Genomic DNA, 20,937 nt, shown 5'->3' with positions numbered 1-20,937 from the left:
TCGCTATTGTGGGATGGATAAGTGCTTGCCAAAATTATGGATAGGGAAGCATTTGTTTGGGTTTGTGGCTTTATTGGTAGTGGGAGAAACCTGGGCAGAAGAGGAAGTGTGATAAAATAAAATCAAGTCTCTCACTGCAGTGTCTTTTTCTCTTCCAGCCTGAAGGGAGCTCTTCTGTTCATCACTATCGCCCTCATTGGCACAGGCTGGGCTTTCATTAAACACATCCTGTCAGATAAAGACAAAAAAATTTTCATGATTGTCATCCCACTTCAGGTGAGGACCAAGCTTTGCTAATACTTCCTGTATTGTGGGAGAGCTGCTTGTGCAAATTGGAAAAGGCTGTGAAAATTGCACACAATGTAATGTAGTTCTTGCTTGTATGAGCCTATTGGCTATTTCCTAGTCCAGAAGTTACTGTAGGTCTCCCAATTTTTCTCCCATATGAAGCATGAGATAATTGTGATCAGACAGTTTCAGCAAATAAAAACTGGCTATAAGGAGTGGGAAAAAACTTGGGCTGGAAAACAGTGCTAAACAACTAAGTAGAGGAATTGAATTCAAGTTGTCACTGCTGAAATGCTTGCTGAATGTCTTGATGAAATAAAAAGTGGGAAAAACAAGGCTTGTATGTCTCTTGGGCCTGAGGGAAACATTCCCAGTGGTTCAGAGTGGTCAGTGCTGGTCTCCTACTTGAAGAACTGAAGTACCTAGGAGAACAGAACTTTTGTTTGTTGTATATAGAAGAGATTTTCTGCAAGCCCTTACCAGAAGTATATATAATTAGTGTCTGAGGCTCTTACAGAGCTCAGGTGTGGAGTACAAAAGATGGTCAATGACCAATCTGAATTACTGGCTTAATTTAGAATTCTGTGTTTTCACATTGGCTGTATGTGCCACACAGTACTATGTCTATGTTTCAATAAGTAAATTTTGTTCCTTTTTATCTCAACTGATACAGTAGATTCAGCACAGTGTGTAACAAGAGAATTACTTTCTGAGTGTCAGCAGGAATAAGTTCCCATCAGTTTTATTTCTGTAAATCTTATGAAGATGCTGCTGAATATGTGACTTGTGGATGTAGAGCTGCAGAAAAATCACTGATGTTACTGACTGGGCTTTTGCTGAATTGGCAGGCCACCAGTAGTGACTTCTTGGGCAGTTTCTAAACCATAACCATGTCTTTTTGTGTAGGTACTGGCAAATGTAGCCTACATTATCATAGAGTCAACAGAGGAGGGGACAACTGAGTATGGGCTGTGGAAAGAAATCCTTTTCCTGGTGGACTTGCTGTGCTGTGGAGCCATCCTGTTCCCAGTGGTATGGTGAGTTGCTCTATGTGAAAAACACGTGAACTAAAGGGCAGCAACAGCTCTGCCAAAGCAAAAGAACTGTGCTCCTGTGGAGTCAAGCATTCTGTTAACTTTCATAGACCTCATCAGCCTTAACATTTCAGTCTAGTGCTGTGGAAGATGCTCATTTTGGGGATGTTAGAGTGGGGATAAGGGAAGGTGGGTGGCCGTTAAAATGTGGCCAGCACTGTGCAGACTGTAGGTGCTTTTGAAACTTGAAATTTTGCAGAAGTGTTGACTCTAAATTGAAAAATGGGATTTGGCTTCACTGACTGAGATTAGATACTTGACTGCTAGATTTCAAAACAGTAGTGTTATCTAAGATGAGGGCTGCCTTCAAGCAGAGTAGCTGCATGTTTATTTGACTGTTTATAAGAAATAATCCCACAGGGAGCATTTCCCCGCCCTTCCTTCCACTCTACTTGGCAGGGAATAATGTTGGTTATATAAAACTCAACCAAAACACGGATAATTCAGATAAACACTATTGTTGCTGCTTGCCAGTTAGCCAGAACATTTATCTTCTAAATACATTTTGTCTTAATTGGATAAACAGCTGGGTTTAAAGGAGGATATCAAGGAGCTTCTGGCTCCTTGGTTAGTAAACACAGAATGTCCCTCTTTTTCTCCAGTGTCTCCATTATTTTTTTCTGAAATGAAGATTATATAAATGTCTGGTAGGATGTCATCACTCTAGAGTGTAACTCTTGAGTGTTTCAGAGAGAGGTGTCACTCAGTAGATAGAAATAAGCTTCAGCTTGACTTTTGAAGGTGGGTTTCAACTGTCCTTCTCTTCCCCTACACACTCCTGGTGGCCTTCTGCCAAGGCTGGGAGATGTCTTCCAAGAAATTTGCACTACTCACTTGTCCTTCCCCTTGCTTCAGTCAAAATGCTTCGTCTCTGAGGTTGAGAGCATTTGGCAATGGTAAATAAAAGCTCAGGGGTATTGACTTCAGTTGCAGAGAGATTCGATCTCCTGTGATAAAGGTGACTTCTGCAGTCACAGTTCTTGCTACCTAATGCTGGGTGTGTCCAACCTAGTGAGGTGCTGGTACAAAACTTAACTTTCCATAAAGGAATTGTATCTGAAAAACAAATGTGAGCTGTCTTGTGACTGTTTATGGTGTGCAACCAGTGTTCCTGCATTGCCATGGTGCCAACATAAACTGGCAGTGAAGCCCCTGACATAAAATCCTGCCCCTTTTTCCTCTGGATGGTGTCACTGCAGCTGGTGGGATGATTCATGTGAGCAAGGTGACTAAGACTTGGCCCCTGCATTTACATTCCTGCAGGGTAGTTTCTGTTACATAAGTTGCCTATGTAGACATGTAAGCTGTAATCAACTATTTAAATGAAAAGAGCTTAAAAGAGCAGTAAGATGCCAAATGCTTGGCAGTACTTTGAAGAGTAGCTCAGCTTAATTGTACAAGTGGAAAGCATTATGCTGGAAAATGCCCCAGTTTCTCACTCTGCTCCCTCCCTCCCACAAAGCTTTCTGTAGGCTGAAGTAGGTTTTAGCAATCTGCTTTCTTAATCCCAAGGAAACACAGATACTTGAGCTGACTGCCTGAGCAGAGGGCATGAGGGGGAAGTGTGTGCTGTGCTAAGCACAGTTAATTATGAGGACACTCTAGCCATAAAGAGCTAACAAAACTTGTCAGTGATCTAGAGGACTGCTGTGAAAAGGGAGTGTAAAACTTAACATTAATCTATTCTTTATTTTTCAGGTCGATAAGACATTTGCAAGAGGCTTCAGCAACAGATGGGAAAGGCAAGTAATCTGTATTCTTTGTCCTCTTCTATGTTATATGTTATAATGCTAGAATTTCAAACACATGATGCTGATGTAAAAATCAAACTAAGACTATAAATCTACACTGTATTAGTGCCACTCTGCTTTTCCTCAGTGGGCTCATGGGAATAAATTTTGAAAAAATTACCTTTTTCTTATATTGCTTTAACTATCAGATTAACATTGTGTAACCCATTCTCTGCTGCTTGCACAGCTCTCCATACTTGAGCTTGACATGACATCTAGAGCAAATAATCTTGACAGATTTTCCATTTTTTCCTCACTTGAGTGTTCAGAAACAGAACTAGAAATGAATTCCAGAATTGCTGACTATTAGCCCAAATAGACCCACTTACTTCAGTTTCTGCAGAAATGTATTCCTGAGAGAATAGAAGGAAATAAACCTCATTATGAAACAACATAAGTTGGCATTCAATGTAGCACAGTTCCTGACTTGTCCATGTTTGTACAGCAGCTCCAAGGGCTGCCTGTGGAAAGTGGAGTTATGTTTATTGTAGCACTGGAAAGGAGCCGATGGATGGAAAGGCCAAACGTGGCTGCTGGAGTGCTTTTCCTGCCTTATCTGCTCTTCTGGATTAGTTCCTTGGATACAAGCTGTGGAGTACAGCACTGGCTTCCTTGGAAGCAGGCAGCCTTTTCCATCTTCTGTCATTCGGTGGTTTACTCTTTAAAGCTTCATTTGTAGAAGGTCATTTGTTGGCAACAGCCTTTTAACTTCAGTCCCATCCTTCAATTCTTGTCTCTCCTTTCTGGAATTTTGTAGCCAGGTCTGGGTACTTCTTCCAGTCATTTCCTTGGCTTTCACAGAAACTTCTGCATTTCACTGCTGATTGTAGGTAAAATGTAAGTGTGGGTACTGAGCTTAGCTCTGTGCAGACCACAGATTAGTTCACTTTTTGCCATCTGTTAAATGTAAACATTACTTATGATGAGCCTAGCATGCTTTATTGATGTTCCAAGCTGTTAAAAATGCCACCAAACAACAACCCTACAAGTTAAAAAAAAACAAACACAAACCTAAAAGTGAAAAATTACTATTTTCTAATAGAAACAAATGTTAAAAGGGTAATTTATCAGAGTGTAATATAAATGTTGTTGGTAGCTTTCTTATCAGTGCGTTCACTTGAGTTCAGTGACATTTTCTGATGGATTTGTTTTACCTTGTCCACTGAGCATATCTTCTGGGGTATTTATGCTTTTACCTTTAAAAAGTCTGATAAGTTCAGATTTCCTTTAAACAGTCTTTCTTCTGAACCAAGGTCTTCACACGCCAGGCCTGGTTCTTAGCTGGGTGGCAATGAATCTGACTGTCCTGGTGGTGAGCACACAGCAATTAGTGCACATAATTAAGACACAAACCCTTCAGATATGTGTGGCCCTGGGTGATCCCCCTCTACCTACTTTGGTTGCTATCACAAGATGGTGCTGTGGAGTTTGATAAACCTTAGACATTCTGAGAAGGAGAAAAGTGACCAAGAGTAGGGATGTTCAGTGTATAGGCTCAACCTATCCAACCTATCATGAAATCCAGATCTGAGTAAATCTGGGCAGTTCCATAGGTACACTGTGGTGTGTAAAAAATGTGGAGGGAAAAAAAAGGCAATTTGAGAGGAACTGGCTGTGTCTGTATAGCTAGTCAGTGCTATGCACTGTTTTAGTCCTCTGTTTTGTGTTGTTCTCCATGGGTGATGATGCTCTTTATTGTGAGTGTTGCTTGTGAATCACCTGCTGCTGTTCCCAGCTTTACCTACTGCTGTTGCCATCTGGTTGTTCAGATCCTGCACGTTCGGTAACTGTGTATTCAGGGGGTCTTAGCAACTGTGTTATGCTACACTGATAATAAAAGAATAGCTAAGGAGTAGATTTTCAGGGAAAACATTGCGCAAGCTGAGAGCAGATTGTGGCTGCAATGCTGGGACTCACTTGTGAAACACAATCTGGTTGGACTATTTAGAGGCTGTTGAGAGGAGCCCACAGGGAGCAAGTGAATGGCAATGTGATGCCAGAAGCAGAATGTTACCTAGTGTTGTCATGCTGCTAGTGTGTCTGGTTGTGAAAACCAAAAGTGATTTGATTGCACTGTGAAAAGATGAAATCATTCATGTTAGGCTTATCAATGAATTCTCATTACTAGAACCACATGCTCTATAAGCTTCACTTGGAGACCCTGTTCTTCTGAAGTGCTGCTCAATGTCTCAGCTTCTCATGAGAATTAAAGAATAGAAGCAGTGCTTACAGTTAAATCACAAGCATTTTCCCCCCTGCAGTTAATTTTCTTCTGAAGTAATAAAAGTTACTGGATCTTCTTTTTATGTAGTTATACTATCTCGTGGTTAGAGCTGGCTGGATCGTGTGCATACACTGCTAGCTGAGCTGCCTCTGGCCTGCTGGGATTTATTGTCTAGTCAAAGGCTGCTTTCCCTCTTCTCTCACACAGACTTGATTAACTTATAGGATGTATTGGGGAATTACATATTACACATTCAATAGCTGGCACTGAGTCTTCTGGTGACATCCTTGCTGGTGAGAAAGACCTAAGGAAAATTATTTTTGCTTCCTCGCATCTGTTAGGACTAACAGCTCCAGGACTTTATGGCTCAGTATCCCGGTGGTGCTTCCTTATTGTTTGTCATGCTCTCTTCCAGCTGCTTCTCCACCTGTTTATTAGGTAGCAATCCCCTGGGTCAAGTGACAGCCATGACTGGAGTGTGGCTGGACTGGGAATGAAGCAGATTTGAATTTTCCAGACCTTAGTCTGGGCTTGTCATAGGCTTTTGTTTTAGCAATGTACAATTAATAAAAAAGCCTATTATAAGGGACTCTGATTTAGAGTCACTAGCTAGTAGTCTTTTAAACTAGATTTGATATTTTAAAAGAAAAGCGAAGTGGGAAAGCTGGAGAAATGTGTCTAAAGCCATAATTATCCAGGGATACCTGGATACCCAGATGCTGTGGATTGCTAGTGAAGAGTAGGTAGGGCTGTGGCTGAGTTTGAGCTGCCTGGTTGTTTGCTTTTTTCCCCTTGAAGGTGATCTTTAAAGCAGTATATCTGACCTACACAGGCTTCTTATCTTGCACAGCAGTGGGCGTAAACATCCCATTTTTAGAATCTTTTTTCCTCCCCTTTTAAAATCGCCACCTTCAGACTTAAGCAACTGCTTAGCTATACCTCTTTGATCTGTAACTACATCTTCCTTCAGGTAGGAGCCTTTGCTCTCTGTCCATTTGTAGATCTGCATTGTAAATGTCTTGCAGATTTAAGGAAATCAGCCTTGTAAACTGACCTAGAATTTTCAGCCTGCAAAGCTGCTCAATTGCCACCACCTTGTTTACAGACATCTCAAGAAAAGAGAGGGAATATGTATATTATTTATACATAATTTTTGTTTGAAACTCCAAGTATTTGTTCACTGGACCTCTCAAGTCTCATAGCACACCCTTGTGATCACATCCTCTGTTGTTTGAGGGAGGAATGGGGTTGGAAAGCATTGCTGCAGTTTGTTCTGCTGGTACCTGTGCCTTTGTGGTGAGAGATGTGACACGGCACGATCAGATCATGGGTTGCTGTTTTCCTGGAGCACTGCAGCATGTTACAGTTGGCAGCAGAATTAAGGGAAATACATTACAGCCTGTCACTCCCAGGCATCATTCATTCCCTGTGTTCTGTGCAGTGGGCAAATGATGATTAATGCTTTTGTGCTTGCCCTTATGTCAGGAAAAACCATTTGCACTATTCAGTGTCTTCCTGCTGCTGTGCCATGAAAAGGCTGTGAGCAAAGAGCCTGGTCCTGTGTGGTGCAGAGCAGCCTGTGCTTGGCTGGGCTCAGCACCACCTCCAGATGCCCCAGAGAGCTGTCCAGGGTTGATGTGGCAACTCTGTGTTGGAGATACGGTGCTTATCCTGTTCTTTGGACTTTCATCTGACCCTGGTGAAGTGCTTTCATACCAAATGGGTGATGTGGTTCAGGACATTCAAGATTAAGGAGTCTGTGCCACCTTCTGCGTGGCACTGAGCCTTGCTGTATCTGTCTGACCTCTTCTTTCTAGTACAGGAATGCTTTTAAGCAGAGAGCTGAGGCTGTAGAGCTGCACTTCTCAGAGCTGGTTTTTCAAGGGTTAGATCTACATGTGCTGCATCATTGGGGAGGACAGAAAGCTTCCATTTACAGTTTGATAATGGCACAGATCCCATCTCAAATGCACCATCGTGAGTAGGGCAAGCAGAGCATTGCAGAAATACTTTCAGCTGTACCTTGAGCATGTTCAGTGGCTGCATTATGGTTTTTCTTTATGGATTGTATTGTCTGGGCTCGAGCTCCCTGCGCCCTCAGCTGCAATCTTGTGATTGTTATTACATACATTTACTGAAAAGGTTGGATTTATTCATCAAAAGGCTATTGTGTGGTATGCAAGTGGATGGTCCAGCTTTTACCATCTTATAGACAACCTCAACATTGGAAATTAGCATGGGGACAATCTCAATAAGAGACTGCTTATCAAAATACCGAGGTGTGCTCTGTTTTGATCGATACAGGTCAGGCTGTTGCAGGCACAAGCTGTTAAAGTAAATGGTGATAGAGAGGGAGAACTGAGGGAAGCAAGGTATATATGTTATGTTTCTTGGAGGATGGCTTTTATCTTTTTAATTACTGTCTGAAAGAACATGAATTAATTTCTAAAACCTTTAGTGGAAGGTCTCTTTTTAATTTATTTTTTTTCTTCTCTGCAGTTAAGTACTGTCCTTTGCAGAATGGTTATCGTACTCGAAATATAAATTTACCCAACCTTTACTGCATGCTGTGATTACTGCTGTGTTATCACAGCCTTACAGGTTCAGCTTGCAAGTGATTCAAGTTGTAAGTGACAGCTGCTGGCTGAGCCTCGCTCCTTGTAAATGCTGCTGTTGCTGTCTGGACTGCCAGGCTGAGGTGAACAGAAATCTGAGTGTCCATGATAGCAAGACTCAAATAATAATGCTTGGAGCACATTCAGCCTGAGAAGAAGCAATTCACAAGCTGCTGATGCCAAGCAATGATGATTTTAGATTTTTCTCCAGAACAGTGTGTCCCGTAACTTTGAGTTGTTTAAAAAAAACTGGCAGAATTTTGTAGACATGCATTAATGCTGACTTACGTATCTGATAGTGGAGAGAAATATTGCTGCAGTTGAGGAGAGCAAGTCAGCTTCCACAGGTAGTTTAGCTTTTCTCCTTGGTGGTGGCTGTCTTCTTTTCCTCTCCTTGCCCCTCTTTCCCATACTCAGACATTCTGGATATATGAATATACCAATTTATGACTCAGCTATTGATTATCATGATGAATTGCTGCAATGTTGAGCTATGCTTCATCAGCTGGGAGAGGTGGAATTATGACACTTCATTTGGTAGTCAGATCTTTGGCTTTGCTGTCCTTTCATCCTGTGCAGTGCATGAATCCACCAGAAATGACTCCCCAGCTCACTGGTGTTGACTGTAAAGCACTGATAGACTGGCAGTTTGAATCACAGCTGTTGAGTTGGTGTTCCTTCAACTACAAAGCCTGGTAATTCTCCTGGCCTGTCAGTGCACCAACTGGTGGCAGTTCTTGAAGTTGGACGCGTTGAGTTCAAAATAGATCCTTCTGTGTGCAAACCGGTGTGTGGGAAATCACAAGATCTTCATGGTCACATTTAATGCAGCTCTTCTTTAAATAGGACAATATTGCTTCCCTGTTTGACAATTCAGAGCACTTATCATGCATATTTACATGCTTTAATCTTTCACCAACTCTGTTTGGAAAAGCTTTTAACTTTAGATCATTAGTCAGTTCATGCTGACCAACCAAGTGTTGGTCGGGTTGCTGCTCTGAGAATGTATCTGATGGAGGAGGGTTTGTATCTGGCTTGAGGTGTCTGTAGCTTTCAGCAGTACCTCAGGAACACTAAAGGGAAACTGGAAAGGGATTCTTGATCTCTACATTATAAAAGTAGTTTTATAACAAAATGCTGTCTGTCTTCACTGTAGTTTCTGTAGTGGGCATAGGAATTTATTTGCAGTGGTACATTTGACATTTCCTTTGCATAAAAAAGCTGCTTTGTTTTCATCAGAAGAGGTGAAGCATTTCTTTGGTAGCTATTAGCTCTCCTCTCCCTCATCTGAAATACTGAATTTTGCTGTCTTGTGAACCTGGAAGACCTTACCTGCAAATACATGCAACCTTTTATAAATCATTGCAGTGTGTGAGTTCTGTGAGGGGGTGCAGGTGAACTTCAAGTCCATGTATTGCACTTGCACATCTGATAAATACATTATGAGGATTTGGAGGGATTACCAGTAAATATGTGGCAGTATTTTTTAACTGGCAGCTCATGTTCATTGGCTCTGAACTGCATCTCTGTATGCTGTCAACACATCTTGGACTCTTTACCTCTCCTGTTGTCACAAAAGCATCAGTGGCCTGTGTTTGTAATCCTGCAGCGCATCTAAAAGCTGACTCTCAGACCAGAGCTGACAGCTGCTCCATCTGTTGTTGACCTCAGCTGGTTCACATGAATGTTCTGTGCTGCTCCAGCTGATGTGATCTGTGCAATACACACAGGTTTGCCTGGGGCCTCGGCTCAGACACGTGTTGGGGAACTGCTCAGGATGATTTCCCGTTTCACTTGTGACTTGTGGCTGAGCCATGAGTGATAGAGGACCTTGCTTAGGTATTAATTTTTAATTAATTAATTAATTAACAGCTTGGGCTGCTGTTCAGCAAAATGCAGTGGTTCTCAGAGCTGTGATTAGCTCAGCTGAAAGCATGTAGCAGGTCAGGGACAGCTCTAGAAAAGACAGGAATTTTCTAGAAGGCAGTGTCAGGTGGTGTGGCCCCTCTGGCAGGAGGGAGGTGACAGTATATTGTTGGCTGTATACAGGTAGAGAAAGGTTCTGTAATGCAGAGTGTGTGCATATAAAAGTTAGTGCAAAAGCAATCTTAGTTCCCTTTTTAAGAGTGAATTCACCACAGCCTGGGAGTTACCCTGTATGTGGACATGCCAGGATGGCACTCCTCAGTACAAATCTTTCTAGCCTGGTATTAACTGAGTCTTGATTTTGACCACTTACCTACCCTGCAGACAGGCAACAAAAGAAATTGTGTCATGTTAACAATTTTCTGATGGGCTTTTGTGTTCTCTTGATAGCTGCCATTAACCTAGCAAAGCTGAAGCTCTTCAGACATTACTATGTCATGGTAAGTAAAACACCTGCACACATGCATGTTGGGAACTTGGAAGCTATTCAAAGCTTTTGATGGAATACTTGCTGGAAACTGCTGCAGCTGGTGGATGTGGTAGAGGCTCTTGGCACTGCTGTGCTTTGGCATCTTGGTCAACTGGCTTACAATCCTAAAAACAACTTCCTTTTTTCTCCTAATGGTTATATCCTTCTGTCTCTCTTTAAATTCCAGCTATTTGTAATGCTTCCTGATTTCCTCTGGAGACAGCTTGAGCTGCCAGTTGAATTGATGGGCTTGAATAACGTACTGTAAACTTGCTAAAAATTAAACTTGGGACCAAATGGTGCCTGGAGATGCATGTGTGCAGTTCCTGATTAAGTCAGTGGGAGCCATGAGTACGTTTCCCAGGAGAACACAGGCTTCTTAATGATTTCCAACGGCCTCATTTCAGGCTCTTCTAAGTGGCAAGAGTAATAAATTACAATTGTGATTCTTGAAATTCTATGAAATTGTAATACTTAAAGCATTTCCTGCTGTAACTTGAGTATGTTACCAATAGCTTGAGTTATTGGATGTTCAGCAAGCAGTAGAACCCTCAGCCTATATCTTCCATGTTTATTGAGGAGCATAATAAGGCTAGTCTGACATAATGAGTTGGCTGGGAATTGCTTGAGCTATTTCTCTGGGGTAAGAAGGTTCTGTAAGGATGGTGTTATTCTTCTCATGCTTTCTCCTTTTCCTTCCCAGATTGTGTGTTACATTTACTTCACACGGATCATTGCAATTCTCATAAAGATTGCTGTTCCATTCCAGTGGAAATGGCTGTACCAGGTATTTGCCAGTAAAGGAAAATACATCCATTCCTTGATATTTTTGTTTATTATTCTTTAAATATAATTGCACAACAAAATTCCATAAAGTGTTCCTCATGTTACAGCGAAGCATCTCAAAGCACAGTGCTGCACCTTGCCTCCTCTTGATTTTATCACTGATGTGCTTAAGGTGAAAGAAGATATTGTTAGTTTTATGTTTGTCCAGCAAGGCTGCTGGATTATACATGAGATGTCTGAAAGTAATTGCATTATTGATTTTCAGTCTTTCAATTTAAAAATGTCTGAAGGAAATTAATCAAGAACATACAAAGGAGAAAAAAATTAGTCAGGTTTGCTCTATGTAATTGAAGCCTGAGGGAGCCAGGGAAGTAGGCTTTTGCTCTTGCATCTACAGGCTTCTTTTGCCTATGGACTTCTAAATCCTTGGTTTCTTAACACATAATCCAGGCAACTGTGCAGGGAGTCCTTGGAATACATTAACTGTTGAAAGGACCAAACAATGTAGGAATGATTCCCCGCCCCCCCATTTAAAAGCCAAGTCTTGCCATAGTTCCTTGAAAGCTCTGGAGAGATGGATAGAACTATAACTGTATTTAAAGCGACAGGGAAAACGGAAAGAACAAAGGATTTGACAGCCTTTAGCTTGGTATTAATGACAACCAGACAGGAATTCTTTTATTTCTGCTGTGGCCCAGGCCTCCTGGCCATTAAACCTTGAACCTTATGAATGAGGAATGATGTTTCGTGACCACGGAGCGTAGCAGGACTGAACTTCAATCTTGTGTTTTCCCTTGCAGCTACTGGATGAAATGGCCACGCTCGTGTTCTTTGTCCTTACTGGGTACAAGTTCCGTCCAGCATCAGACAACCCTTACCTACAGCTCTCTCAAGATGATGAGGATGACTTGGAGATGGAAGCTGTGTAAGAGCCCCTCTCCCCTTTTATTTACCTCTTCCCTTGATTTGAGAAAAGTAGTTTACTTTAATCTCTCTAAATCCTTCTGTCACAAAGATGAGGATCTGCCCACGTTTAAAGATGAGGTGTCTGTTTTGATGTGTGTAAAGAGACTTGTGATGTGCATAGGAGCCTCTGACCTGGATATTGCAGTGCTGTGGAAAAAGCAGGTAAAGCTTTTCATGGGGCAAAAAGATACCCATGAAAATGTCAAGTAAGAAAACTTCTAATTTTAATTTAGATTATGGAACATGAATGAGTTTTACAGTTTGTCATTAATGCTTCATATTTAAAAAAACCCAAGTGAACAACAAAAATTAACTACCAATCTGCAGAACATAATAAATGCATAAAAATAATAATAAATAAATGAACAGGGTGTAAAGTCCCTTCTGCCTTGGTGTTCAGCACATAGCTTTGCAAAAATTTATTTTAAGCAACACTGAGCCAAGGAGATGGATTTTTATCAATTGTCTTCCCTAGTTTATTCCCTGCTGCAAAACCACGATGCTTCAGGACCTGAGCTAGTCTGGAAAAATTATATAGCAGGGCTCAGGCTAAGTCCCTGTCATTTTCCTTGCAGTGGTTTTCTGAGGACTTAAAAAATGAATGGCATTTTCAAATGTGTAATTAAAAATGCCCTAAGAAATTCAGCCTGCCAGGAGTGTTTGATACAGCTTTAGGTGCCCCTGAGTCTGCTGCCTTAATAGAAGCAGAGCTAACCTAATCCTTTGGTAGTTATAGGTTTGATGCATAATTGCAATTCATGTTCAGGCTCAGAAGACTGTTCCTAAGAGTTTTTTCCAGTTTGGCAAATCTCCTTTACCTGAGTGAAATAAATCAGCACTGTTTTTATTACAGAGGCAAAAAAAGTCCAAATGTGTTTGCTGTCATAGTTAGCTCAGAAGGAAATTAATCATATTGGAAAACTGCTACAAGGAGGTTTGAATCATAGAATCCAGATTGAAATGTCATGTAAGGAGTTTAACTTCTCAGAAATATGGCTAGTAACAAAGATCTTTTTAAATGCTTAGCTATTTTTGCTTTGGGTCTAGAAAATCTGTCATTTTTGCAAGTGGAATCCAACTAGTGGGTAGTGACCTTAAAATCACTATCACTTACATGTGTTTAAATAGTTTATGTAAGAAACTGGTCTCAGTTTGGAAGCTGTTTGGTAAAAAAGCATTCACATCAGGAAGTCACTGTCTGAACTGGCAGGATTTGTGATTGTACCAAAACAGGCTTTTTTCCTTTTTGCCTGTTAGAGTGAGTTTCATTACGTGCTTAATGATTTTTTGCTTGTGGGGGTTTTGCTAGGACTAATAATAGGACACCTTTCAAATACAGTGATTTTAGTCAATTGAGAAGTTGCTAAATTTAGGAGAATCTGCCAGAAATGAGGTGGAGAAAGTTTAATGAAGTAATTCAGTGATTTACATCTCATCATAAGATAGACGCTGCTAAAATCTCAAGGGTTAGAATTGCTTGTGAGCCTTTTCCTAGTAAGGCATTTTCCTCTTTCCTTAGGGAGTTTCCACTGTTGTGCCTTGCAGATTATTCCTCTTAGCCTTGCTTGAATTTTTCTGATCTTATTCACAGGAAATTTTATTCCACTTGGGCACTGGGCAGGGTATAATCTGTGTCTGGTTCTCCCTTCCCCAGCTCCATCAGGAGGTTTATGTTTGTAGCTATTTGAAAAACAGAGTTTTTACTCATTCTGTGACAGGTGAAGCACTGCAATGGAAGTATATTAAATTTCTCATTGATTTGGTCTTGCTGGTCCTATTTTTGTCTTCATAAATATTAAATGTTGTTTCTGTGGGGGGAAAAAATAACCTGGGTTTATTTGAGGTGTCTGACAGTGTCCTGACTAACCACTGCATGAGTGTTTTGTTTTTCATGTGATAAATACCCACTTGTCTTCACAGGCTGTGGCAGAAACTAAAAACCTGCAAACTTCATGGTGTTCTGCTATGTCAGTTTTATTGTTATTTTCCTCCCCCAGAGGGTTTTTGTTTAAAATTGGGTTCTCTAAAACAGAAGCATTCAGTTCCTTTAGACTCAACATGTCTATGAGCCAATAGAGAAGGAAAGCTGTGAGGTTATCAAACCTCTTTTTCAGGCTTGCTTTTCTTCCATAAAAAAAAAATAGGACATTTTAAGTGCAGCTCTCTAGTTTGGGTCTGTTTTCATGCATTTTCATTGCAAATGATACAAGTCTTGGTCTGGCAGTAAATGCAAATATTGTTAAGGAGTTGGAAAGGAAATTCTTAAGGAAATCTGGAAAGTTTAAAGAAAAATCTGCAAATTAGGTGTCTGTACAGAAGCAATGCAAGGCACAGATCCTCTCTTTTTAAGTCCTTGTAACTCTCAGGAATAAAATACAAATGAAGAATAGCAAAGGTAACTCTGGCTTGGAGAAAGGATCCACAGACTTTGCAGGAATCTCTTCAGTTATTCCAGGCTCCACAGAAGTTGTCCTGGCAGGGAGGAGACTAAAGCTGAGCTAAGGACCCGTCTGTCCTTTTTTAAGCAGGTTCAATAGCCATTCATCATCTGCAAAGTGGCTTTCTGTGTATTCTGTGCTGGGCAGCCTGTCAGTACGTGGGCTCCTCGCTGACAGTTTGTTAAAGTTCCCTGCTTGAAAAGTTGCAGCCAAGAGAGAAAGAGCTGTCAGGCTTCCAGTCCTAATGCCATTTCTGGGGCATGAACACCAAAATATGAACAGTACTGTAGATGAGGTGGGGGTGAGGAAGGGGAAAAGAAGAATTTTTGATTGTTCTGTTTTTTATTTCATTAACTCGGTAAGCTGGCTTTAGATGCTGGGTATCAAAGTGCTCTTTAATGGATCTTGGTTGAAAATGATCATGCATGCATGAGTGGTTAAGATATTTCCACTGCAGGAGAAGAAGCCATTAATGGTTTTGTTCTCAAGTTGGTAAATCCATCTTACTCAGTGTGTGGAGACTGCTTCTCCTTAACACCCAAAACAGCCTCAACACAGGGAACTGTTGTGGTAACACTGATCTTTGCTTATGCCTTGGGATCTGGAGTTTCTCTGTGTCATGAGGTAGCTTATTCTGCACTGAGATTGTCCTGCTTAGTTGCTTTTCTCTGCTTTCTCTCAGCTTGTACTTCGTGGCAGACTGATTCATGGTGCTCTCCATTAGCAGTGATTTTCTTCACCTAACACATCTTTTGCTTGCAGAAATCAGCTTTTTTGCTCTATGCTGATCAGTTTTCACTCCAGTTTGCAATAGCTTGTAAGGGCTGGCTGCTGCCAATGTTGCAGTGTTTCTTGTTGGACTACAAAACAAATAAACAGGAGAAAAGACAGCTGAGATCCGCCACTGTGGAGAGCTGGAGATACTTCTGAATGTTTAGTCATTCCTTGATACTTTGGATACAATGCAGGAGAAAAATAAACCCCATGAAATCTCTGCAGCACGTATCACTATGTGGTGGAATGCTTGGGGAACTCCTTCTCTGCCTCATTTGTGATGGATATCCATCTCTGCCAGGCACAGAAATGCTCTCAGGAGAGGGGTGGTTTAGTGAGAAGGATTTGTTGCATTTTAACTGCTGCTGATTTGTGGGCTGGAAATGCAGTTCAGCAGACTGCAGGTGAGGAACATTTCCCTGCTGTGTTGCAGGTCAGAGCTGAAGTGCTGAGACTGTTGGGAGGACAATGAGGATTTCAGTGTGCTTGGTCTTAGTGCTGCTGTCCTTATTTTATTGGGCAGTAAAATGTGAAGACTGGACTGATTTTGAGGCTGAGAGGAATTGCCTGTTGTACCTGAACAATCTGAGAAAAGGAGAGACTTGAGAGCTGCTTCATGCAGACATTTGTCATGAGACAAAAACAGTATTTTTAACTGTTCAGATGGGCTTTGACCTTCACTGTTGGAGAATCCACACAGAAATATCTCCCAGTTATTTGCTGTTACTGAGGGGGGACACAGTAAATGGCCTCTCTGGTAGCAGAGGATGTGGCTTGATCTGCCTGCACTTTCAGTGTGTAGCTGCCTTATACACATGGATCATTCCCTCTTAGCCATAACCATTACTTCTGTCACCACCTTGGTGTGCAGTGGCTCTCTAATGGCATTAGAGTGCAGGGCTGGAATCTAGGCTGTGTGCCAGGTGGGATCTTCCCAGCTGGGAGTCAAGTGTTGGGACTACTTTGGTGTCATGCACGTGTGAAACACCTCTTTATATATCCCAGTGTATCTGCTGCTGCATTGCTGTGTGAGATGCTCATTTCTGGTTTGTAGCTCGTGGCAGTCTTCAGCTCCTCCCTGAGGAATGAGCACTTAGCTCCTCATTCTGTAATTAAGAAGTTGACTATTTCTGAAGAGTAAACTTGGTACTGTCTTGCTGCATCCTCCTGTACTTTTCAGATTATTACTTCAATTTGCCAGAATCTTTCTGCATTCCAGTCTTGTTCTCCAGTATGTAGCTCTTAGTGTCTTGTGCAGATTTAATAAGCAAGTTCTCTATTCCATTACCCAGGCAATTACTGAAAATACTGAGTAGAAGTGAACCCAGGACAGGCCTCTCTGGAACCACACTCAATGTTCTTACGTTTTTGACAGGAAACCATTAAGTACATCTCAATGCATACTTTTCCAATTAGTTATCCATCTACTTCAGTTTTGTCTAGCTTATGTTTCCCCAGATTTTTTCCTATCGGACTGTGAGAAACCTTTGTCAACAGGGAGAACTTAAAATATCTACATGTCTCTGTACTGATTAGTTTGATCTCTTCTAGGAAATGTTTATTGTTTACTAATTCCATCTTTCTCCTTTAAGCAACCTGCTTACTTTTCTCTGTACTTTTCTTTTTATATTTTAGTAGGGAAAAAAGTTATTTGATCTGTACTCTTGTGACCCTTTCCTGTTAAGTCCAAGCTCATTTACGCCCACTTTAAAGTGAGAACCAGTGATGATCCCAGTATGACCACTGCTGGAATATCACTGAACACAGCAGGCTGAGTAAATTATTTTTACAGTACATGAACAGAAGCTGGGATCTATCATGGAACTAAGGGAAGAAGAGTGTTATCTGAAGATGACTTCTCCTCTTGGGGTGATGCTGTGGAGATGTTGTTAGCAGCTCTGATCAAATAAAACACTCTGACATGGTAAACAGCAGGTGAAGAAAGCACTCACAGACCAAGAGGGGCAGCTTTGAATAGGACAGGTCTGTGTGTGCTTCCAGGCATCCCTTGGGAATGCATTGAGCTATTGGCACTCTTAAGTTCAGCGTCCAGAATAACCTTTGTAGCATGTTTGTGGGAGAAAAAAAATACCTGTATGGAATGAGAATCACACTGTGCAAAAGAATAAAGGAAATGTGTTGTGCATCCAAATTGCCTGTTTGGTGTAGCAGCAGAGAAAAACTGCTGAGCTTAAGAGCTGTTGAAGAGCCAAGGCAGTTCCAAGAGGAGTGGTGCTGTTCTGCCTGGATAAACAGTTCAGTCTACCTAATGTTGAATGGTATTGTGAGGCTTTGTTATTCAATGGTCAGATTGCCATGACAAATCCAGACTTGGATGGTATAAAAAGGTTTTCTTGCTTCTGTTTTTTTGCTGCTCATTTTGCTATTAAGAGGAGCTGGTGTGCATTAAGCTAATAAGGTTCATCTGGGGCACTGTCCACGGTGTGTGTATTTGTGTAATATGTTGTGCCTATTAAAATGCAGAAGAAAGTCACAGAAATAAAGGTGGTCAGCTGCATAGTAAAAGGAGGGTTTTAAGTGAACTGCTCAAATTTAGCAAATAAACACCTGCTTTAACTGTTTTACCTCCCCTATTACCTTTTTTGTAATATGAGCCAATATTACTTGCTGCTTTAGTTTAATGATAGATGGGAAGGGCCTTGAGGTGCCCATCTGAGCTGTGTCAGGGTGATCCAAGAGATCAAACATGGGAACTGCTCAATGTGGGTAAAGAGATGTGAGAAGTGTTGTTTGATGGGTGCGAGCTGTTGCTCAAATGGATTTTACAGTTTGAGGTCTGATGTCTGATGCTTCTCCCTTCTCTTCTAGGGTGACGACTTCGGGAGTAATGGAGGGCATGAAGAAAGTCAAGAAAGTGGTGAATGGTTCAGCAGAGCCTCAGGGCGAATGGGAAAGCACGGCATGATGGACTGGACTAAGGCAGCACTTTCAGAGAAACTTTTTTAATTTATTAATATTACTCTCAGTGGAAAGGGAGCAACTTGCACTCCCCACCACTGAAACTGCAGAGTGGGGTGTGTCTAGGGAGAGCAAAGCAGTGCAGAAATATATCACTATTCCTTTGATCATAAGAAAATGGGATCTCCTGGTACCTGCAAGGAGCGTGAAGCTTTCCTAGGGATTTTGGGTAGCTTTTTTTTCCCTCCCTCTCTGGATCGGTTCTTTATTCTGAATTGTTGCGTTCCTCAGAATGTGTAATACTAATGTGAAGAGGGCTTTTCAGTGTGTATGTAAAGAATATATTTTATATAATGCTCATATACACACACACATACTTGCTATGTAACATGAATGCTGGGACTTGCAAAGCCTGTCAGAAGGTGGGAAAAGAAGATAAAGACATGTAAGTATTTTTTTTTTCTTTTTATAAACTCCTTTTGGCTTGGACGAAGCATTGCAAACCAAATGGATAGGAGCAACTGCAGTTATTTGAGAGACTGAACAGGTATTGGATCAGATGACTTCTGCCACTGCTCATGCAAGTGTGAAAGGTGATAAGTATCTTCTTGTCTTATCCCTGCAGGTGTCCACCTGAATGTGTCAGGTTTTCAGATGTGTTGTTATACAGGAAATGAGTGACTGTTCTCCATTAAAGCACTAAACCTATAGTGCAATAAGCATTTGTGTACCTTCTCCACTGTCCATGGAGTTGCTCTTGACTCACCCCCACCTGACAAGAAGTACACAAGAGGTGTAAGACTGATGCTTGCTTTTTAGGGGTCTGCCTAAATGTTTACTTTCAAGCTGTGACCCAGAGCACTTTAGTTTGCTTCATAAAATATTTTCAAGGTATTTCAAAAGTCACTCCTTTCTGGCACAGTATAAACAGTACCAGACTCTCCAGTGGAAATCTGTCTAGCCATTTTACTGCAGCATAAATCTCTGGTTCACAGTTACCCTGAGTTACTGGGCCTCTCTGAATGGCTACTTATACCTCTCTGGCTGTGTAGGATTAATGACACTGCTGTTTGGGATGAGCTGAACTGGTCAAAGGGGTATTTATTGCCACCAAAAACAGGCAATTGTAACTCCCTGTCCTAAATGTGGGGCTTTTTTTCTTTTTTTGTTTTTTTTGGGGGGGTTTTTTTGGGTTTTTTTGTTTGTTTTGGTTTTTTTGTTTTTTTGGGTTTTTTTGTTTTTTTTTTTTTGTCTTGAGAGGAGAAGATGATGACCAGAACCTTGATGCAGGGGAATATGGAATCCTTGACTGTTAGCTGCAGACTTGCAGTAGAGCCTTTACAGACATCTTCCAAAATGCCACATTTTCTCTGTAGTCCCTGGGGTTGTCAGTAGGGCAGTTGGTGTCCAGAGCTGTAGTAGTGACAATGGATGTTCATTTGGGGGAGGATGGAAGTGGCTCTCTGGTGGAATGAGGATTAGCTTTAACAAAAAATAAATCAGCTGAAGGTCACTGACCCACTGAAGCCTTAATATTCATGCAGGGACATTGACATGTGGTGCTGTGCAGCCAAATGCTTCTGCCAGGGTGTCAGGGAGAGGCATCATCAGAGCTCTGGATGTGCCAGCATCATTTACAGACTCATTCAGGAATTGGTTTTTTGGGGGGACTACATTTCTGGGGCACAGCTGATTAGAGAACTATTAGCCACTAGGTTATTTTATTCTTCAAGCTGAGAAGGATGATTTCCTCTGGAATCTTGAACCACTTCCTCACTCCTGAGCAGGAATTGTGGAGTTCTTGGTGAGCTTGTCTGTACCAAGACTTGCTGTTTTAGGAGCAGCATCACTTTCCCCCATTGCCACTTCTTTTCCCAGGTGTTGGTTCTATGCACCATGGAGATGGTAGAAATAAATCTGTCTGCTTTGATGCCTGGAACAGCTTTCTCTTCAGATAAAGCACAAGAAGAAGAACATTTGTCTCTGGCTACAGAATCCTCTTCTGTTTTTCTCCTCAGCTGTAACTTCACAGTAATCACAGCAGTGATAGTTTGACTTTTCTGTCATTGCCTTGCAGTGAGACAGTTTTAGTGGGACAAGATCCTGTATCACTGGAAAGGCTGTTTGGTGACCTATGAGCCTTTCAGGCCTTCTGTAGGAAGAAATCTGCATATTTAGCTGAAGTGTGAGAAACTGGATCATAAATAAACACAGGCAGTCCCAGCTCATCATATGCTTAAATGCAATACCTGAAAAACTCATCCTCTTCCTCTGCAGTTACTCTGTCCCTGTGAAAAGCGTCACTCCCTGCATCCAAAGGGCTGCTCAAACAGGCTGTAAAGTTTGTTCAGAGAAGCCTGCTGAAGACTTGCAGTGTGTTGGCACTGAGGTATGTAAGGGATAAGGATGTGCTGTCAGGAACAAAGTGCATCTGGACGATGCTATTCTGGAATTCCTTTTGTGAATGAGATGTGAAATTGTCATGGGTGTGGCATTTCACCTAGAACCACGAGGGCTGTGCTGTGATCCCAGGGAGTGCTGAGCTGGTTCCAAACAGCTGCCTATTCCATACCTCAGCATCAGTGAAGCTGACAATTTGGCAAGTGCTGTTACCTTCGTCTCTTTTTCTCTCTTTTTTTTATGTGTGC

General features: G+C 41.5%; 1 protein-coding gene across 1 annotated transcript in view; it reads left to right on the top strand.

Moving 5' to 3' along the window:
- GPR107 (G protein-coupled receptor 107) overlaps positions 1-19,008 on the top strand; it is a 32,517-nt gene extending 13,509 nt beyond the window's left edge. The window contains exons 12-18 of the mRNA XM_005527273.3: positions 159-276; positions 1,195-1,325; positions 3,081-3,124; positions 10,328-10,377; positions 11,110-11,193; positions 11,993-12,117; positions 18,200-19,008. Of these exons, the coding sequence (XP_005527330.1) occupies positions 159-276; positions 1,195-1,325; positions 3,081-3,124; positions 10,328-10,377; positions 11,110-11,193; positions 11,993-12,117; positions 18,200-18,296 (649 nt within the window). The 3' untranslated portion in view covers positions 18,297-19,008. The remainder of the gene's footprint in view (positions 1-158; positions 277-1,194; positions 1,326-3,080; positions 3,125-10,327; positions 10,378-11,109; positions 11,194-11,992; positions 12,118-18,199) is intronic.
- The last annotated feature ends 1,929 nt before the right edge of the window (positions 19,009-20,937 follow it).

Source organism: Pseudopodoces humilis, chromosome 22, assembly GCF_049639895.1.
Source record: "Pseudopodoces humilis isolate 2021_Gansu_Grassland_sample_001 chromosome 22, ASM4963989v1, whole genome shotgun sequence".
Taxonomy (NCBI): Eukaryota; Metazoa; Chordata; class Aves; order Passeriformes; family Paridae; genus Pseudopodoces; species Pseudopodoces humilis.
The sequence above is the reverse complement of the archived record's forward strand: the minus strand, read 5'-3'. Positions and strand labels throughout refer to the sequence as shown.